At 52.2% G+C, this 13,656-nt stretch overlaps 5 protein-coding genes across 5 annotated transcripts, besides 2 other annotated features; 2 read left to right on the top strand and 3 right to left on the bottom strand.

Annotated features, from left to right (window-relative positions):
- Window positions 1–551: 551 nt before the first annotated feature.
- ACLA_080790 (uncharacterized protein) lies at window positions 552–2,318 on the top strand (the record flags this gene model as incomplete). Its single annotated transcript, XM_001267820.1, has 2 exons — window positions 552–753; window positions 859–2,318. The coding sequence occupies 2 exons, from the start codon at window positions 552–554 to the stop codon at window positions 2,316–2,318; spliced, it is 1,662 nt and encodes a 553-aa protein (XP_001267821.1).
- Window positions 2,319–2,576: 258 nt separating this feature from the next.
- ACLA_080800 (putative isochorismatase family hydrolase) lies at window positions 2,577–3,434 on the bottom strand (the record flags this gene model as incomplete). Its single annotated transcript, XM_001267821.1, has 4 exons — window positions 2,577–3,105; window positions 3,179–3,229; window positions 3,311–3,326; window positions 3,404–3,434. The coding sequence occupies 4 exons, from the start codon at window positions 3,432–3,434 to the stop codon at window positions 2,577–2,579; spliced, it is 627 nt and encodes a 208-aa protein (XP_001267822.1).
- Window positions 3,435–3,767: 333 nt separating this feature from the next.
- On the bottom strand, window positions 3,768–5,671 carry ACLA_080810 (bifunctional hydroxyethylthiazole kinase/thiamine-phosphate diphosphorylase; the record flags this gene model as incomplete). The annotated part of the gene is made up of 7 exons (XM_001267822.1): window positions 3,768–4,022; window positions 4,095–4,195; window positions 4,246–4,622; window positions 4,677–5,090; window positions 5,142–5,277; window positions 5,333–5,509; window positions 5,572–5,671. 7 exons carry the CDS (start codon window positions 5,669–5,671, stop codon window positions 3,768–3,770), a joined length of 1,560 nt encoding a protein of 519 aa, XP_001267823.1.
- A 1,283-nt stretch (window positions 5,672–6,954) lies between these two features.
- Window positions 6,955–6,981: a microsatellite.
- Window positions 6,955–6,982: a microsatellite.
- A 593-nt stretch (window positions 6,983–7,575) lies between these two features.
- Window positions 7,576–8,847, top strand: ACLA_080820 (translation initiation factor eIF5; the record flags this gene model as incomplete). The annotated part of the gene is made up of 1 exon (XM_001267823.1): window positions 7,576–8,847. The coding sequence occupies one exon, from the start codon at window positions 7,576–7,578 to the stop codon at window positions 8,845–8,847; it is 1,272 nt and encodes a 423-aa protein (XP_001267824.1).
- A 383-nt stretch (window positions 8,848–9,230) lies between these two features.
- ACLA_080830 (uncharacterized protein) lies at window positions 9,231–12,817 on the bottom strand (the record flags this gene model as incomplete). The annotated part of the gene is made up of 2 exons (XM_001267824.1): window positions 9,231–12,725; window positions 12,785–12,817. 2 exons carry the CDS (start codon window positions 12,815–12,817, stop codon window positions 9,231–9,233), a joined length of 3,528 nt encoding a protein of 1,175 aa, XP_001267825.1.
- Window positions 12,818–13,656: the final 839 nt, after the last annotated feature.

The raw sequence follows: 13,656 nt of genomic DNA on the forward strand, positions 1-13,656 counted from the left end.
TCGAGCAACTCGATAATCCCCCTTTCTGTCGTTAACATCCAATACAGTCGCTTAAATCAAATCCTTCCAATCTTCCCCTTGCTAACTCTTTGGAATCCTCTTAACCGAGCCGTCCTCAACGCAGCATCCCTTCCTCTTCCTATTTTCCGGTCGGATTGCACTTGGCCCGCGGAACACAACACCGCTACCCTTTCCTTGCCTACTGACGCCGATTTTCATTGCATGTCGACAAGGCCCACGAACATCCGATACTAGCATACTTGGTGGACGGCCATCGGGCCGTCTCACGCTCGAGGGAGGAGGAGTTTCGAGGATTGAACGGGTCGCCGGCACATACAGACAAGATCGAACGAACTTCAGCCGGCTTGGGGGGAATCGTGTCGGGCAGCATACCAAGTTTTCGCGGGTGCACGCAGCCCCAGGGCCATACCATACATACAGTACCAGATTTATTTGTTTCGCATTCTACGTTGGGTTGGTTACTCTGCCGTGTCTAGCTCCAGCCGCTCCTGGAGGCTTCGCTGTCCTTATTTAGCCTTGTTCAATCGGATATGGACGCTCAGTACCCTTTTGCTTCGCGCGACGACATCTGGCGCGTCTTTGAAGAGCTGAAGGAACTTCACGCTACGCAGTTTGAGCAGGCGGAGAGGATCGCGAGACTGGAGAGACGGAGGGATGAGGATGCGAGGTTGAAGAGTGTTTGGGGTCCCTTGTCGCCATTTCCTACTTCCGTCGGGAGTGCGATCTCCACAGGTGCGTGCTGTTCTTATTCTATTATATCTTATTGTACTTGAGTTTCTTTTGGTCTGTCGCATAATGTCGCGCTAGAGCAGTCATTAATCCTCTTTCCCTGTACAGACCCCGTCTTTCATTCCCCCGCCGACGCCTTCAAAGGGTTCGATCAGGGTCAGCATCACGGGATGGTGAGCACGATGGGCCTCGAGGCCGAATACGAGCCGAGAAGAGGAACATCGAGAGCGAATAGCGTTCGATTTGACGAAAGTGCGATCCATGGCTATTATGGACAAGCTAGCCGATCCACCAGTGAGCTACCGTTAAGGACTGGTAGCGGCATGGGAAGCCATCCGCTTACTGAACGCTCGCTGTCCCATCGGTCCGACGGTCGACAGAGCTCGTCGGGACACTCACATCACTCTGCTCGCACGAACAGTCTAGGCCTGGAGACAACGAGCCGGATGATGAGTTCGTCCGTTGGTGGGTCTCCTCGGATTCCGCCCCCTGGACTTTTCCTCCTTGGTCCCGTACCATGTATCATTAGATGTTGGCTCTCGACGAATTTCTCGAACGACTCCCTTTTGTATGCCGCTGTTTGCTCCGGGTCGTTCACGTCGTCGTTAGGATATCCCATGATTGAGAAGTTCGGTCTGGAAGACCTGGTGACACAAGAGGATGGTGTCCGTTGCATCAAGCTTCCGATGTATCTTCCGGAAGCTAGCCTTCAGCAAGCCTCGTCCCGCCCCAATAGCCCAGCACCTCAGCTTCCCACCCTGACCATCCGGTTTGTTGTTCGGGATGTGGAACCCAACGATCATTCCATCCAGATCATCTTGGGCAGCGACGTACTCCGCACTCACAATGCCGACATCCTTTTCTCTCAGGATAAGATTATCATGGTTGATGATGAAAGAAATAAAATTTCTATCCCACTGGTTCGCCCTGAAGATGACTCGGTGTTCAAATCTCTTTGCACTGCGGCCGACGCCTCACGCTTTGCACCCTCGGCAAGGGTTCGTGAAAACGGACTGTCCGATGTGAATGGTCATGCGGTCGGTGTCATCGGGGAGGAGGGCAGCCGTTCCCGACGATCTACCTCAGCTTCGACCTCCGTCAGGCCTTCAATTGAGGAGCCCGATGAGGACCGCAAATCTCAACTGTCGGAGCCGCATGGAATCTCTGCTGTTCCTGAGCCCCAACAGGAACTGAGCAAGTCAACCGCGACGATTGACTTCCAGCCCGGCGACAGTAAATCCGAGACTGGCGGGGCCTGGAGCTCGTGGAGACGGGACAGCAAGCTGGACTCCGGGGCATCTGGCGCGAGCAAGTCTTCTCGGGGTCGGACCATGAAGGTTTTGCGGCCAACCAAGTCTTCGACTCGCGTCCTGACATCGTCCAGCGGGGCAGGCGCTAATGAACCGCCGGCGACCTCGGCATCCCCTCAGCCCCCGTCCTCCCGAGCGTCTCCGGACGAGAGCCGTATAGGGAAGCAGTGGGCGCCGAACCCCATTGGCGGGGCGTCTGCGTTTGGATGGCTCAATTCCTCGCAGCCGCCGAAACGCGTTGTGACAACCCCTCGATGAAACATACCAGGGGATGGTCTCAACGACCGGTTGATGGAGATGTATCCTTGGATGGACTTGGAGTAGAAGCGCGCTGTTCATGCCTAGTGATCTTGTCGAACCGTTATGTATTCCAGAAAACAAAGTATTACCACAAAGCAATGATATCCATATATTGACATATCCCCAGCTCCAACGAGCATCGCATCTAGAACGAGAACGATCTATAGAAAACACACACGCACCCCGATAAAACATCCACCACCATCACCACCCCGATCAAATCTTCGAAAACACCTCCAACGCCCCCCTCGTCTCCTCCTTCGTCTCCCTCACCAACCCACTCACAGCCTTAAACTCCGCCCTCTTCGCATCCCCCAAGATCTCAAACAACACCCCCTCACTACTCGTGACCGTCGCGCCGGCATCCCGCAGCCGCGCCAGCGCAATGCCCCTCTCCTCCTTGTTCATGCTACTCACCCCGTCCACCAGCACATACACCCTGTGGCCGCGGTCCAGCAGATCCAGCGCCGTCTGCGTCACGCAGATATGCGTCTCGATGCCGACGATGATCGCGTCGAGCGGCGGCTCGCCGTCCGCGGGGCGGGGCAGCAGCGCATCGATCTCCGGCGTGACCATCGAGAAGAGCGTCTTGTCGATGTTGGCGCGGATGTTGATGTCCGGGCCGGAGAGGTGCGGTTGCAGCTCCGAGACCGTGTCGCCGAGCCGGGACCGGTTCTGCGTGCTGATGAACACGGGGAGGTGGAGGGTTGTGGCGGCTTTGAGGATTTTGGCGGTGGTTTGGATGCTGGGGTGGGTTAGTTGGGATTAAGGGGTGTTTGGATGAAGGAGGGTGGATTGGGGAGGGGAAAGGTACAGACAGTCTGGGGTATTCGTAGATGGCGCGGAACTTTTCTTGGATGTCGCAGATGCTGTGGGGAGGGGGTTTTTTTTGTTAGAGAATTGGAGAATGGCGTCCGGGAGGTGGGTGAGGTTTGGGGGGGAGGACGTACAATACGGCCGGGTTGCCTGTGCTTTGTGGGTTAGTATAGGTATCTGCTATCCAGGAATTGAGACGGAGTGCGGGGTTGGGGTGGTGATCGTACGGATCCGGCTGGCGCGGGAGACGGCTGCCATTGTGATTGTGGTGTGGCTTTGTTCTTCTGGGATGCAGAAGTGGATTGGGTTGATAGACTGACGATGTCTAGACGAGGAAGTTGATGCTTTTAATATGTACTCCGGATGAATATGGAATTGGATTATTGATCGCTGCGGAGGAGAAGAAAAAGAGCGGGGAAATCCGGACGCAGTGCGGGGAAGGTTTTCGCCCGAGAAATCAGGCCGCCACTCGGACCATGCCCCAAAAGGCAACACTATATAGACCTGGGATACTGAAGAAGAAGAAATACTTTTTTCTCTAACACAGGCTATACACAAATATATATACTAAATATACTAAACCAGACATCTCTATAGCCTGATTTCCTGGATTTTCGCCCGCCCGACAAACCAGCTGTCGTCACCCTTCAGAGCAGCCTGACGGATGGCATACAACTCGTCCAGGAAGGCGGGGACGAAGCTTCCCGGGCCCCGGACATAGTCCTTGGACGCGGCATTCTCCGCCGCGATTTCGTACATCAGGATGCCCGCAAGGACTGCGAGGAGTTTGTCGGATCGGTGTGTGGCCAGGAAGCAGCCAGAAACCATGCCCACGGCACACCCAGTCTGTATCATGTCGGCCGTTAGCATGGATAGTTTAGGGTCATCGGGTATCAAGTAGGGGAAAGAAAGACGTACGCCGGTGACTTGTCCGAGATATTCGTGTCCATTCTCGACGGCAATCACGCGCTCGCCGTCGCTCAGATAATCAACCGCGCCGGTAAGAAGCACGACATTTCCTGGGGTGAAGGTTAGAATGTCCTGCCACATAGCTTGTTGAAGTCCTTACGTTCTCTGCGGGCCAGATCGCGGGCCAGTGTTGCCTTCTCGCGGCCGTCAAGGCTGCTTGGACCGCTGTCGACGCCGCGCTGAACGGTGTTGCTGGTCCCCGACACTTGTTTGATCTCACCCTCATTGCCCTTGATGAGATCAAAGTACCCTCCACGCATGAGCTCATTGACTGCCCCCCGTCGAATGTGGGTGGCCGCAGCACCGACGGGATCGTAGATGACGGGATTGCCGCGCTCATTGTATGACTTGATTGCTTTCAGGTAGTTGGGCACGCTTTCGCTGTTCAAGGTGCCCATGTTGATGACGAGAGCTCCGTCGAATTTGGCCAGATCGGCGGCCTCTTCTCCGTATGGCGACATAATTGGAGATGCGCCCCTGGAATTTGTCAGAAACAGTAGGCATAGTCTAGAAAGAGCAACTGAAACTTACATTGAAAGAGCAATGTTGGCGACAAAGTTAGCCACGACGTAGTTGATCATGTTGTGGACCAGGGGATGCGCCTTCACCATCTTCTGAACGATCTGGGGTACCTCCTCAAGTAACGCGGAGGTCTCGTTGGCACGAGGCGCCTTGGGTTCCCATGCAAAGGTCGGCGGAGTGTTAACACGCTTCACAAATTCCTCGGCCGCGGCTCGCGGATCATCCGCTCCCACGATAGCACTGACGATGGCAACACCATCCAGCCCCTTCCTGGGTGCTTTGGCCTGGTAGAGCACACGCTGGACATTTGACAAGCTAATGCCGCCGATGGCGACGGTACCCACATTACGCCCAGAATCAGAGATCGCCTCCAGAATAGTTTGAGTGCCTGCTGTTCCAAGGATGTTTTTCGTGTTTGTTTTCCTGGAACCGTTAGACTTTCGGGGGCGTCGCTTCTGCTGAAGGGCAACTTACGTCGATGTTGCGAACATGGTACCGATACCCAGATAATCAGCCCCAGCCTCGATGGCTTTTTGCGCTTCTTCTATGGACGAGGCGGTGATCCCAATGATAGCGTCTTTGGGCAGGAGCTGCTTTGCCTCTGCAATATCTACACTTGACTAATTAGTCAATATCGAGACAATGTTCACAAGATATGCTCGTACACATATCATCTTGTCCCAGGTGGACACCCTCTGCTCCTACAGCGAGAGCGACATCGACGCGGTCATTGATCAACAGCGGGACTCCATAGGCCTGGGTGATTTTGTGAAGCGCCTTGGCCGTCTTAATCAGGTCACCTGTGTCGCTCTTCTTGTCTCTATACTGGACAAGAGTGACACCTAGAGGCCAGTTATCAGGAGGAAGATCCACACCGCAGGGGACAAAGGCGTAGATGACTCACCTCCCTTGAGAGCTTCTTCCACGACGGTACACAGATCTTGACCCTTGAGAATAGCCGGGGTCGAGTCTGTGACTAAATACACAGATAGATCGAGAGGCATTTTTATTTTTATTTTTTTTTTGTCCTGGTTGACTTGGTTAGCTTGTGGCTGGTCTTTGAAAGCAGTCAACTCGATTGAGATGAGGGGCAGAGGCGCCGCCGGAAGAGAAGAATTTTGAGATGGACTAAGACTGTATAGAAGCATATAGCCTACCTTGAACAACGCCTGACGACCGTCGCACTTGAATCCTACTAGAGGGCCTGCTGCATACGGGGAGAGTATATGGGACAGGAACAGGGAGTACTAAGATTGATCGTTCATCGAGATAAATACGGTTGAACCATCAAATGACGCTGGGATTGTGTGGGGGCATCCGGTGAAGTTCAACTCGGGTGGAATGATTATCTCTCAGATCTGACAGCAAATATGCTCTTTTCAATATCGTTCACCTTGGAAGAGACTATTGTATCTGAAGGCTTATTTACCCCCAACCTCTCTCGTGGTAGCTGGCTCAAAGTTGTTGTAGCCTTGTAGGTGATCTTTCCCGCTCGAGATATAGACTATATTTATCCACCAGCTTCAAGCATAGAGAGGATACCGCCTCGAGATCTGGCCGATAACATTCATGGCACAGCACAAAGGAAAGCCATTGATGGTTGATACACGCAGCACGAACTATCTATTCTATTTGAACCTTTTGACGCTCTCTATGCCCAGGCTTGTTGCCTGTATGCACAAAGTCACGTGATCGGCAACTGCTGCAAGACCAGAGGCTTGAGAGCCCAAGGCGAATGCAGAATTGCGATTATTGTCCAGTATCAAGTATACTCTAGGTGTCTGTTCACTGTTGACCCAGTATTGGGTTGGTCCTTCAAGAAGTCCTGCGGTTGCAGCCTAATCCAGGGCGTACTCTGTATAGTAATGCAGATCTCGATCTCCGATCAAGCACCAAGCACATTCTGGCGAGGCAAAAAAACATCTGCTCTGACACAAGGGAGCTGCTCCACTGCGGATACAACTTTGTAATTAGTACTATTCGTCTGAGATGGACTCTCAGGCTCTCAGCAAGGGGAAATACTATCGACTTGACTCTGTTCGTCTGTTGATCTCGGGGAATCTCAGCACGTGCGCCCGGAAGAACTGGTCCGGCGTTCCGGAAGTCGGCGCCTGCTGCTGAGTCAGCCGCACTCAAGATTTTTTTTTTCTGCGCGTTTCTTTTCTTGGCATTTCGGCTCCGACGCTGCGCTGTTTGGCTTTTAAATCCTTCTTTCTTTTCTCTCTCTTTCTCCTCCTCTCTTCTCTTCATCCACGCTTTCTTCTTCACCATCAACTCTACCGGTCTACATCATCATCATCATCATCATCATCATCTTCTTCTTCTTCTTCTGCATTCGACACTCGAACTTTCACAACCTCCTGCTGTTAAACGCCTCGCGGTTTTTCAGCTTCCCGTTTTGATCTATCAAAAGCTACCCTGGTTAGTCTTGCTTGATACGGGCCTTTTTTAATCAACCGTCCGCCACCACGTTGTCACCCAAGTCTGACTTCAGTTGTCTCTCATCTTATAGAACAACCACCCCGTTGGTTTGTTTCTCGTCCCATTGCCAGAGAAAGCCACTCCAGGAAAAAAGAGTCGGTCGCGAACTTGTCTATGTATTCGTCCTGCGTCAGAGATTTCGACCACCACCTGCCGCTCAAGCTGCAAACGTTTCGCTCCGCGCTGAAACCTTGTAGCATACACTCAAAGTCCTGTGGCTGAAAGCTGCTGTTTTTTTTGCTGTGTACAAAATCGGTTCAAGAAAACGATTCTAACCCCCGTTCCACCATACCTTCTCCAAAGTCAAGGAACTCGCTACGCATGTCTTGTTTCTTCAAGATATTCCTGGTTCAGAGTCCCTCCCGCTTCTTCTCCAAACAGCTTGCTTCTCTAGTCTGAAAACAATCATCCTCAACCACCGTTCACCATGGCTACCGTTAACATTCGTCGCGATGTCACCGACCCCTTCTACCGTTACAAGATGGAGCGCCTCCAGTCCAAGATCGAAGGCAAGGGTAACGGTATCAAGACTGTCGTTGTCAACCTGAACTCGGTCGCTCAGTCTCTGAGCCGTCCCCCATCCTATGTGATCAAGTACTTCGGATTCGAACTCGGTGCTCAGGCCAATGCCAAGCCCACCGATGATCGCTGGATCATCAACGGCGCCCATGACGCTGGCAAGCTTCAGGATTATCTCGATGGCTTCATCTCCAAGTTCGTGCTCTGCAAGAAATGCAAGAATCCTGAAACGGATGTCATCATCAAGGACGAGAAGATCATCCTTGACTGCAAGGCTTGCGGTCAACGCACCGATGTTGACCCTCGTCTGAAGCTGAGCACCTTCATCATCCGCGACCGTGTTTCCACCAAGGGAGGGAAGAAGGACAAGGCCGCCAGACGCGCTGCTCGTCGCAACAAGGATAAGAACGAGGCCACGAACGGTGACAATGCTAGCCCTGGAGACAGCAACTCCGGCAACTCCGACGAAGATCTCGCCATCGAAGCCAACAGCGATGATGAGCTTACTCGCCGCATCAAGGCCGAGGCCCAGGGCATCGAAGCCGAGGATGACATCAATGACGATGAGTGGGCTGTTGACGTGTCTGAAGAGGCCGTCAAGGCTCGTGCCAAGGAACTCCCCGATGATCTGAAGCGGTCTCTCGTCCTCGAGGATGCTGACGAAGATGGAGAGCCTGATGGACCATCCGCCTACGAGCAGCTCGGCAGCTGGGTTCTTGAAGCTGCTACTGAGAAGGGTGGCGTTGCTGCGGTCAGCGATGTCGATATCTACATGAAGGCCAAGGAATTTGGCATTGAGACCAAGCACAAGACCGTCGCTGTTCTGGCTCAGACCATCTTTGATGACAAGATTGTCAAGCAGATTCCCACCCGTGCTGCTTTGCTGAAGAAGATGATCACTTCGGAGCGCCACGAGAAGTCCTTCCTTGGCGGAACCGAGCGTTTCGTCGGCAAGGACCGCCCGGAACTGATTGCTCAGGTCCCCGCTATCCTTCTGGGTTACTACCAGAACGATCTCGTCTCCGAAGAAATTCTGAAGGCGTGGGGCGCCAAGGCCAGCAAGAAATATGTTGACCTGTCGACCAGCAAGAAGGTGCGCAAGGCTGCCCAGCCATTCCTCGAGTGGCTCGAGAACGCCGAGAGCGATGAAGAGGAGGAAGACAGTGATGACTCCGAGTAGATTGGGAAACTATGATTGCTCGTTTCATCAAGATTTCGGGGTACTCTATGCTTCATCTGCCACATGTGCAGTGGTGAAATCCGCTCTTTACACTTCTGGACAATCTTCGCTCTTCCAACGTGACAGTGTTGCTTTGATTGGAATGTTCTATTCTACAACTTTCAATAGTTGTCAATCAACCACTTGCTTGACCTTAGCTCATTCATCCACCGTAGTAAACATTCAGTAAAGGAAGAAGAAACAAGCCGAGTGGACTCAAATTGTTTTGTAATGTGCATTGTTGAACAAGTGAAATAAATGATATCCAAAACCATCCTGTCCAAGGGTACATCACATACATAGTATAACTCTCCTAACCTAACAGCAACAGACACTATCCAATTTCAAAAAACCACTTCCGCAAACCGTAGCCGATCTGCCAACTTAGACCACGACTGCAACGGATTCTCCGGAACCTCACTGATCAACGCCACCGGACGAGCTGCCTTACTCCCCGCCGACGCCGACGCCAGCGGCACAGCCATCTGAGCCCGAGTTTTCTGCCGCTCGAAGATGAACCAGGTCAGGTCTGCGTTCCAGGTTTCCATGGCTTGGATGGCGTGTTCGACGGGCTGGAGGTCTGCGCCCCGCGCGTCTGGTGTTCCCGCGTGTTTCTGCAGATGGAAGCGGGAGTAGTAGGTTGGTCCGACGTAGCGGGCTATCCAGTCGCCGAGGAAGGTGCAGATCTGGTCGCCGGTGGATAGGGGGAGGCGGACGTGTGTGAGGAGGGTGATGAAGAGGGTAAGGAGGGAGCGCCAGAGGGTATGATAGGGTGTGAAAGCGCGGGAGCCGGAGGGGCCGGAGGAGATGGTGAGGGATAAGGAGGTGGATTGGATGGTGAGGCTGGGATCTGGTTGCGCCGGGGAGACCGCTGCTGTGTTGGTGGGTTGATGTTGTGCTCGTCGCTCGATTGCCTTTTCTGCGTCTTGACGGACTTTGTCCCATACGCGGCGGTAGAGCCGTTCCCAGCGGGGGAATTCGGTCTCGACTCTCGAGGCCATGAAGTCGCCGGCTGTCTTGCACATGATTTCCACGGCTTCGCAGGCGGCCGTGGTTACGAAGAGTTCTTCTTGGGCATCGAAGTTGCCGAGCTCGCGCTTATTGGTCCTCTCGAGAGCATTCGTTGACGACCCTGACCAGTCATCTGTAAGGGTGCTAGAGGGCGGTCCACCGAGAACTGACGAAGGGAAGGCGATTCTTGAAGCAACGGCAGGCCAGAGATCATTGATGAGGGGTAGGAAACTGTTCTCATTCTGGGCCAGCGAGGGGAAGACCTGAACGAGAATAGAGAGTAAAGACCGACGCAGGTAAGGCGAGGGAGAGGTCAGATGTGCTGGTATCGACTTCACGATATGCAGAAGAATCGTGTGCGATTTGCTGAGGGGCTTCTCTTCATCTTCGGGTTCACGAGGGGGGGGAAGAGGTTCGTCCGATTCCTCGCCATTCAGGAGATCGGATAAGTTGTCGATATCCATTTGGTCGGCCTTTTCAGCCTCCGTTCTCCATGGCTTTTTGGGATGTGCCATCTTTTCATCCCTTTCTGCATCTTCATCCATGTACTGGGCACGCTTTCTCTTACGGTCAGCTAGATCCTCTGAAAGCGTAGAGACAAGCAGTCTCTGATAATGGCGCTTGCGATGATCGACAGCCTTGCCCTCTTTGCCACCAGTGATAGCTAGAAGCGCTGGATTTCTCGTCCCTTCCTCGACAACGGCAGCCAAAGTCTTGAACATTGTTTCAACCAGCCTGGGGTAGCCATGGTACAAATCCAGAATTCCGAACATCGAGTCAACCAGATCATCCAAATATGGTATTAACTGGGCACCGCACAATTTTACCATCATAAAGAGGACTTGTGGGGGATAAGGAGACACATCGAACGTGTTCAATTTCAAACCCACCGAATTCACAAGATAGTCGACGTTTTCTATGATCATGGTGCTAGTATTTTCGTAGCCGCAGGACGTGGTGAGGATATCGAGACACACGATTGCATGTCTTTGAAGATTCGAATTGTTTGAGGCGAGAAGCTGGAGGACAGGGTAGAGTGCATCCATAAGCTCAGGACGGAATGCCTCCCCAAGCTGCTGTGCTTGGAGCGCGACTGTTTCCAATGCAAGAGCAGAAACACGCCAATCTCGGGGCGTTTCTGCTAATGGTTCATCGAGAAGTGGTAGGGAAAGATAATACAACTCCTCAATCATGCCTTTGCTAGTGATATTTCCAGTCGATACTTCGATGTGATCCGAAGAAATAAAGTCATCGAAAGTAGTTGCTGTCATTGATCTATTCTTTAAGAAATTCAGGGCGAGCCAGAATGGTGCAATCATTGCGTCCCCAGAGGCATGGTGAATTCGGTTGACGATAGACTGGGTAATTTGGTTGCCAGATTCCGACTCGTTAAGTCTGACGATCATTGAGTGGAGATCCTGAAGAGTCTGTTGCTGGCTTCTATGCTCCAGCAGCACAGAGGGAAAGGATAATGACTGGTGTCCTTTGTGTAGCACCTCTAGACTTAGATTGTTGACCGCGTCTTTTACTGGCTGAGGATTCTTGGATGTAAGGTTGACAGCAACGGCAACACTATCACATAAGCCTGATGCTAGCCCTGTGGTGAGAATGTCGGATCTAAACTGGACCCGTGACAGTACCTGGAACGCTGTTGATATTTGCTTGATCCCCCTTTGCTTTGCTGTTTCATCATTACCCTGCATAGTCCTTGGGAATGTAGTGATCCATGTCTGGAGAGAGTCCTTAAGGATATCTAGTACCGCGGGATATGTGGTAGCCAGATGGTGTAGTGTGGTAGACGCAGCGTTCGACATCTCCTCTTGCTCCGAGTTTGCCAGGACGACGACTGTCTCCACCATGAGTGAAATTGACTCGCTGAGCGTGTTAGCGCAGTCTTCTATAACCATCGTGCATAAGCATAGGAGTGCAGACTGCACTTCAGGCCGATTATGACGCCTGATTTGGATGACATTGGCGAGAGCAAGTCTGACTTGGGTAGTTGTCGCTTTCAGCCAAGCGTCATCAAGTACCAGTCTATCATCTGCTTTCTGAGACTTGTTTGATTCATCCGACACTGCACTCGCGACTTGATCGTTTAGCACCAGTTTGAGCATGTTGGTCAGAATTTGTAAACATAATGTAAGAAGCTTATATGAGCGCCGTGTTTGTGTCGTCGGTTTCAGAACCTTGGTCAGTGCCGAAACCGTTCGTGGCATGATGCTGGCGAGCACTACTCGATCAGTAATACGTCCAAAGAGGGCCCGGAGCGCCTCTGCGGCAGCCACACAAAGTTCATCTGATCGACCATCTTCAACACCTTCAAGTAGGATATAAACCGCTTGATCAACAATGGTGGCGGTTCCGATCTCATGGTAGACCGTTTGCTCAGCGACAGGCCCTTCTAATACGCTAAATATGGCTGCGAAGCACTTGAAGCAGGCAATACCTAACTCCACAGGCCGTGACTGCGCTGTTTGGCTTCCGCTGGTTTTGCTTGGTGTACCGCCCGCAATGAGGGTCAGCAATATTATGAGCTGCTTGCCCAATTGCGGTGATAGATTCTGCCGCCATCCTTTCGCGATCAAGATCCGCAGGCAATCCACTGCCAGCTCCAGAGACCTTGCGGAAAGTCTTTGTGTCTCGTTGAATATATGGGAGAGAGGAAAGAACGCATATTCGGCCAGTTTCCCGTCCAGAGCGTCTTCATCGGCAAGTTGGGTCAGGATGCTGTGAACTGGGTTGAGGGCTTGAAGTACATCGCTGGCAGTTTTATGATGCCCGCGGAATGCAAGGCCTACTGAGCTTAGCTCAACACATGGAGCACGAAGCTGGATGACTCTCGTTAGCAATTTTCTGACAGGTCTACTACACACAAGGACTGATTCACCTTCCGGAAGGACTCCTGCCGCACATTCTCCATCAGTCTGACGCAGCTCGGCGAGCCGTTCAATCGTGCCAAATCAAGCACTTGTCCATCCGATCATAAGCCCTAGCTTCTGACAACAGGGTATTTATCCGCAAGTTATTACTGGAGCAGCAGACGACCAAAATTAATCGAGCGAAGCAATTCGGTGTGATGATGGAAGCATATGTCTCTCTCCGCCTTCTGCCCGCCTTTCTGCCGTGGTTTGAAGGCGGTGTATAGCTGGCTATTTGCACTGTTTGCCTTTTCCCTTTCTTGGCCTGAACATATACTCCGTAGAATGTCGTTCAGTCGCAGTCGAAGCACTGAAATCAATATCAAACATGGCAGTAATGTGTCCTTCGAAGTCTTGACATTGGCAATGGACACTCTCTTTGAAAAGATGCTTGGGAGAATGTCATCGCTCTACTCCATACTCGGTGATTGTTCGCTGTGTGTTCTTGTAGCTGAGCAAAGGCACGTGATTTATATTAATCTCGCGTCACACCTTGTCGCGTTACCGCGAAAATGCTGCCTGGGCTGTCTGTTAGCAGGGGAGAGTTGCTGCCTTGGTGGCCCCTTTAGAATCATAAGAAAAAAGAAGAGGGAAAGCATTGAAGTAAAGCCTATATAATGCTCTAGGCTCGCAATTACCCTGCGACCTTATTTCTCTAACAATTGTTTTCTCCGCCACGTCTATGCCCCTTCTCCGCATCACCGCGTCGATTGCGCCGATATTGCAGTCTTGCCGCAGATCTGTTGCCTCCACCACGATAACAAGAAGCTCTCATCGTACTTTTTGCTCTGCTTATCCTAGCCGCTTTCAGCTTGCGCTTTCGTCACGGATTATCTGTCTA

This window comes from Aspergillus clavatus, genomic scaffold (genome assembly GCF_000002715.2).
Source record: "Aspergillus clavatus NRRL 1 1099423829806 genomic scaffold, whole genome shotgun sequence".
NCBI lineage: Eukaryota > Fungi > Ascomycota > Eurotiomycetes > Eurotiales > Aspergillaceae > Aspergillus > Aspergillus clavatus.